The following is a 7,010-nucleotide window of genomic DNA, read 5'->3' as shown; positions in this document are numbered from 1 at the left end:
GAGGCCCAATAAGTATGCACAACAAGATAAAACTGCAACATTGGTTTCTTTCTAAAGTGTAGTTTCTAGGTAGAACCATCAAACTGGGTAAAAAAGGGGTAATGATTATATCATCTTTCTTGGCCACTCTCTCTTTGGAGTTTGATTTAGAAAACACAAATAAATAGGTCGTACAGTTGGACATGATATTTGCTGTTATGGCATCTATGTTAATTCAAAAATGTGCTTGGTGAATTTTTTTTTTTTTTAACAACAAGGTCTCAGAACGCATCTAGAGGATACATTCATTCAGTTCCATTTCAAGTTTCTGAAAACCTTGGTAATTGTATCAGTTGTTTGTTTGTTTCCTTTTTTTAACCATTTAATGGCGCATACTAATACCACCAATGCTATTTGTGCATATGTGGTTTTTTTTAATTTTTTGAAAGGTTTATTTTTATTTATTTATGCATACAAGAACTGGCCAGAGGAACAGGGGTGAAATGATTCACTATAGACAGAGTGGGGAGCAGAACAGGAGTATCTACTGAAATATACTGCTGATGGGAACAGCTGGCGGGTCAGGAGAGGTACGCTCTACCATGTGGATTAGCTCCCTTGTCAGGGATCAAACTCAGGCCACAGTGGCTGGTGATAGCTTGATAGCACTGAGACAACCTCTGCACCACCAGGGAGATCCTGCTTGAGTTTTTTAAACCAAAGTATTAGCTGGTTTTTCTTCTTTTATTTACTTGTTCTTTCACTGCCTCATTTTTGGATATTCTTATAAATTTCCTCATCTCTTTTAATCCTGTAGCTTTTAATTATTTGTTTTTGCAGGTAAGTCTGCCCATTACCCACCCCTCCATCTCTTTTCACTTTTGAACTCTGACATTTTTCTTCCATCATTTTCTTTGCCAATCCATGCCATTCTTTTCCTTATCCTTTAGTTTACCCTTTCTGAAAATGGCAATTTTATTTAAATTTTTTTATTAAGAAAAAAATGTTTTCTTTAAAAAATTAATGAAGGCATAGGATGTGATAAAAGTTCTGTTAGTTGCTAGGGATATGGTGATGGTTACAAGAAGAGTCTCTAATATAACATCTTAGAAGGACAGAAATAATTAGATATTACATCTAATACAATATGTTAAGAACCATGGAGTTATAAAAGAACATCTAGGAATACAAAGTAGATACCACAATCAAGCCTGGTTTTAACAAGAATTCTTGGATATGAACTGCTCAGGTGAAGGAGAGGTAGGAAGGAAGTTTTCCAGTCATACAAGGCCCAGAATGGATAGAGAGAAAGTATCTGCATGACACTTGGTTAGTATTGAAACTATTTCAGTTTTACTGAATGCATACTTACATTACTTTCTGTGCAGCTACAAAACTTTTGAGGTTGTTATGTATTTCCTTGGCTCAATATACATTTTTTGGTCACTTCTCACATGCCATAATTCAATTTGTAGATAATAGGTGCTTTATACCTGTTATTGACTAATATTAGGTGCCTGAGGCAGGTACGCAAATTCATTTCCAAGTTTGTCATAATGAGTGAGGATTGATATGTCGGTTTTTCCTCATAAGGGGAAGTCAGGATGTGATGATTATAGTGTTTTATTGGCAAATATTCAAACTCAGATTACTCTTGGTAAACTATGTGGCAGAGTATCGATGTTACATTATGCAGTTATGTTAGGCAAAGGCCTGCTGTATTCTGGAACAAACCGCAGTGTGAATTTCAAAACATTGGCTCCTGGCATTAAAGTGATGGGATGTGTTTTATATAGTAAATGGTCTTTCTCCCTCATATTAAAGATGAGGAAACTGAGAAACAGAGAGATAATTAGTAAGAGAATTGAAAATGAGCTGTGATAAAGATTTTTTAATCTCAATTTAATTTTTAATACTTTTGAAAATAACTACTCTGATATTGTATTGCTTACATAAACTATGCTATCAATTTTTTATTAATAAACTAGCTAGCATAGTTATATGAATTCTTTTAAAAAGAAAATTAAAAAACATCAAGTGAACTATTAGACACCTGATTTTTTCTTTAATAGTCTAAGCTAAAAGATAATTGTTGGAAAGAATAAAGATTTTTTCTTTTTTCTTTTTGATGTCCATGGTGACAGAGCTAAACACACTGACTTATTTTTGTGATCTAAGTCCTCTCTCACAAGTGAAGAAAGACAAAGCTCCAGTTTCTTGCTCCTCTTTGGCACAGATAATTTTATTTGAGGCATACTAGTCTAAGTTAATATTATGTTTATATTAAAAAGGCAATGAAAATATCAGCATCCTTCTTTTACAAGTGAGCATCTTGAGAGCTAGGATTGGACTGATCATTTCTTTAAGGTGTCTCAGTTAAGTGGCACAACTGACTTCAGAACATAGTGACAGCAACGTTCTAGTCTGGCATTCTTTGCACTTAACAGTAGGAAGAAAAGAACAACATGAGGGTTAGCACATCATTATAAAGATAAATCTAATCTTCATATTAGTCTGCTGAAATAGGTATTATTCCCATTTTACAGTTGAGGAAACTGAATCTCAAAGAAGATCTGAATCTGGCTTATTGTTGTATATCTAGTATGAGAGATGCCTGACTTTCCACCATTGCACAAAACTGATTCCATTCTATTCTCTCACATAAATATTATTTTTAGTGGACATTGCAAAATTCACTTGAAATTTTATTGTTATACGAGAAACAGCTCAGAACACTAAAACATGATCAAACATAACCCTGGCTCTGCACCATGATGTGTTGGTAGTATCGACACACTTTCACCAAAAAAAAAAAAAAAAAAAAAAAGTAGATTGTTTCTGGAATAAAGTGAAAGTAGGGAATTAAAAATATTTATCAAAACTGAAACAAAGCCATGTTTTGTAAAGCACACAAATAGCAGTGCCTTGGATCAAAGATGTGATCTTACTTCATAGTAAAACAGGTCCTGCAAGCCCAGGTAACTCAGGAAGCAGAGTGGTAATTATTCACAGAAGAAAGCAGGTAGTATACTGTTACAATACTACAGTAGAAAGTCAGAAGGTCACAAAGCGTGCAAGGTAGCTGACACAACCTGAAACTGCTTGGCCCCCTTTAAAAGAAATACAAAAATGGGAGAGAATGAAGCAAGTTTACCTAACACATCTTTGCAAGGTAAGTGCCAACACTCCCTGAAATGTTGTTAATCAGAAATTTAAGCAGTGTGGATTACCAAGTGAGTGAATGTGTGTGTGTGCCTGTGCGTGTGTGTGTTTGTGCACAAGTGTGCCCTGTGGATTTTCTACGTGAACTTTGAGGGTGGTGAATGAGGCAGGATCGTTGTTGTTTTAGAGGAAGCCAGCCTGCTGTCCCTGTAGCGCTCGACAACCTGACCAACACAAATTTGGTGGAGAGTGGGGAAGCCTTATCCTTGCACTCGATGTAATGCTGAAGGATTGGGCAGCTGACTTCCAATTCATTTTCATGTTAGCCCTTTTTCACCATTGATGGAGTATTAATTTTTGTCTCTACCAGTGGGATTTTTATTTGTAATCAAGTTTTGCCATCTCTTGTGTTTGCCAACTAAGTGTTCTTGTAATTAGTGTAGCATATTTCTAAGTAGAAAACAGGATCTCAGGGGAGAGAGCCTATCAGCTGGGGAGAGTGGTTTATGTTACAGGTCTTACTTAATCAGATACCTTTGTCCTTTGAAGGGATTGGCTTTGTTGACATTGGCCTGAGCTGCTTGGGTGTCCATGGTTAGGCTTGTTGATAGAAATAAATACAACATTCCTCATGCATTTTACTTTTTTTTTTTTTTGCATGAGGAAATTTTTTAAAATAAAAATAAAAAATAGAACTAATGTTTATTTGTTGCAATGATTTTGACTATTGTACTTTACTTTTCAATAAATTATTTACCACCTTTGCAGAAGACACTTTGATCAAGGTTTTTTGTTTTTTTTTTTGAAAAAAAGAAAAATCTACTTGACCGTGACATATCTATTTGTTTAATTATATTCTTAGGAAGCTACCACCAAGAAAATCCCCATGCTACACAGTTTCCCATTAAGTACATATAATCAAGCATGTAACTATATCTATGAACTATAACACATAACAGAATAAGAATAAAATCATCCTAGACTTGTCTAGTTACAAAAGTATATTATCTTCTAGAATGCCTATGCTTTCTTCTCTATTTTACTTATTCCTTTCTCTACTTGACCTTTTTAAATTCCTAGAATTGACTTAATTCTGTATGTTGCCTGATTTATTTTAATTCATGCATAAAATACTGTTATAAAGCATTTTTGTTTAAAAATTCATTTAAAAGTTATTTAGTTCATTGTATTGAAGAAAAATAAGGTGGAAGGCTCATTTAGCATGATCCTGTGAAAAATTTAGTTGTATATGTTTTCTGAACAAAATAATTCTATGTTCAATAGTTATAACATATATCTTAATTGTCTCGAATATTTCTTCATTGAAAACGCTTATGCTGTTAATGTTATTCATATAATGGCTATGCATAAAATGTAAATAACTGTTTGGCAACCACCTGAATATCTACCCTAGCTGTGTGGGTGCAGCACCTTTGTCTGTTCAAGGATTGAAAGACCCTGAGGAGTCACTGGGCTTATCCCTTCCTCCTTTGTGTGAAGATCATGGGTAGCATTTACTTCTTATTTTAGGTCCTAGACTATCTCAGATTTTCTGTCATTAGTTTTTATCTTCTTCGGCATTTTTATAACTGTTTGTTTTTGGTAATATGTTCCACTCTAAAAGGGTAACTTTCCCTTTCTCTGATATGTAGCATATATGTATGTATCTAGCAACTATTTCAATATCACTTATCATCTCTCTATATATGTATATATATACATATAATTACTTTCAGAATTAGTAATCAGTAACTATGAGAAAGCATGCAAAAAAAAAAACAAATAAGAACTGTAATAAATAATTTGAACATTGTGGTTTGAGCTGGAAAATGATATGCCCAGATCCATAAGCTTTCTGAGAATATTTGTGAGATTAATTTTATCCAAAAGAATTTTCCTTAATGCATGCCATGAAAATTCTTTAATGAGGAATGTGTTTTCCTCAGATGTCATCTGGGTGGAAATGTATCCTTGGTAGGTCTACAAAGAATTCAGATCTATCTTACTGAAGTATTTCCAGTTATATTTGTCTTAAGATTAACTGAACCTATTAATCAGGTAGGAATTAATGAGAAATGATGGCACATCATTTGCTGGTTTTAAATTATTTCTGGATTATTTTTTAAGTTATAAAGGAAAGCACCCTAGGGATGATTTGCAACTTTATTTGTATGTGTGAGGATACGGTATTTTATAATTTTGTCTAATATCACATAAAACATATCAAGATATATCTTCGAGTCTTAATTTATGGCAGACACTACAATTATTCTGTTTTCTGTATAACTATCTATGTCTGAAAGTAATTTTAAAAAGTGTCAAATTAGATGAAAAAGTCATTTTTAAATGTTGTTTTATTTTGCCTTTGACTTAATAGTATTTTTTTAAAAGATTCAGAGGTTTTCTGAAATAATGCTAATTATCATCAGCTATTCTTATAAATGAGTGTTTTCTGACATAATGACTATATTCAACTACTGTGTTTTATTCGTTAAACATATGGGTGATTTATGTAGTTTGACTATGAAGATAATAAATGACAGTAGATTATCATTAGAACTCCATCATGTGCTTTGAATAATGATTTTCTAAGGCCATATATCTAAATTTTCTAGATTAATTGGGCTCTCTCTACTCAAAACTGGGAGAGCTTAGCCATAGACATTGTCAAATGTTATTCATTTTAGTGCCTTTTGCTGTAGATCTTGTACCATTTTTTACCCAGGAAGCTAGCTGAAAGTTTCCTGGTTAGTGGAGCCCATATGTTGTCAACAATTATATTTCTAATGGTATTGGGAACTTTTTTCCCCCACAAATTAAAGTCATTCCAAGATTATCTTCAACAATGTTGTTAAGAAAACAAAATTCCTAATAACCTTGAGAACTACTTTGTCTTATTCAACTATTCAAGGATCAGGCAGCATCCCATCTAGCAGGTAAAAAGACATGGTGAGAAAGTTGCAGAAAATGAAAGGTTTTTGTAGTCATCAGAAAGTGAGTGGGACAAGGTTTTTTAAGCAAAAGAAAGCATTATTTTAGGGACTTGCCTGGTGGCGCAAGGGGTTAAGCATAGCACTGTGAAGCTATCAGCAGCCTCTGCAACATGAGTTTGATCCCCTGCCAGCCAGGAAACTATCCACATGGCTGGCCAGGGATCTAACCCACATGGCAAAGCAGACCTCTCCTGTCTTGCCCACTGCTCCCCCTCAGCAGCGTATTTCAGTCAGTCTGTCTGCTCTGTTCCCCACTCTGTCTCTGGTGAATCCTCACTCCCCTCCATACTTCTGGCCTGTACCTCAGTTCTTGTATCCATAAATAAATAAATCTTTTTTAAAAAAGAAAACGTTATTTTAGGCAAGGCTGCCCTCCAATTGTTTCCTTTTAACACTATTAACAGATCTCAATTGTCTTTTCAAACATAAACAGCACTTACTCCCTTTCATTCTAATGACAGAGTAACCCCACAGAGAATTATATGCAGACTTCATATGTGAACCTTCATAATATTCTCAGGAGTCATAAATTTAATTATCTAGGGTAGGATAAAATGCTAAAGTGTTTTTCCTAATTCATTTGAATATGAATACAAATGTATAAATAGTATGCCATAAGGAATAGGGCAAGTGCTTTTCATTACTACTACTAAGGTAAGGAAGCAACATATCATCTGCAAACACATGTGCCACCGAGCAGCACCTTTTTTAGCCCGTGACAATGGAAGATCATGTAGGGATGAAGGGAGAGCTGTGGCTCCTTTCCTGGCAGGCAGCTACCTGGAAAATGCGTTAAGCTAAGATTTCTCCAGAGACTACCCTTGGGCATGCTTCTTACCTGTTCTCTTTCAGAATGGAGATGCATTTTTTACTTTC

General features: G+C 34.5%; 1 protein-coding gene across 1 annotated transcript in view; it reads left to right on the top strand.

The window, feature by feature from the left end:
- Positions 1–3,073: 3,073 nt before the first annotated feature.
- Positions 3,074–7,010, top strand: part of NAALADL2 (N-acetylated alpha-linked acidic dipeptidase like 2) — an 881,821-nt gene continuing 877,884 nt past the window's right edge. The window contains exon 1 of the mRNA XM_084231106.1: positions 3,074–3,151. Coding sequence (XP_084087232.1) covers positions 3,109–3,151 — 43 coding nt within the window. The 5' untranslated portion in view covers positions 3,074–3,108. The remainder of the gene's footprint in view (positions 3,152–7,010) is intronic.

Source organism: Talpa europaea (assembly GCF_964194135.1).
Source record: "Talpa europaea genome assembly, chromosome: 4".
NCBI classification, from domain to species: domain Eukaryota; kingdom Metazoa; phylum Chordata; class Mammalia; order Eulipotyphla; family Talpidae; genus Talpa; species Talpa europaea.
The sequence above is the reverse complement of the archived record's forward strand: the minus strand, read 5'-3'. Positions and strand labels throughout refer to the sequence as shown.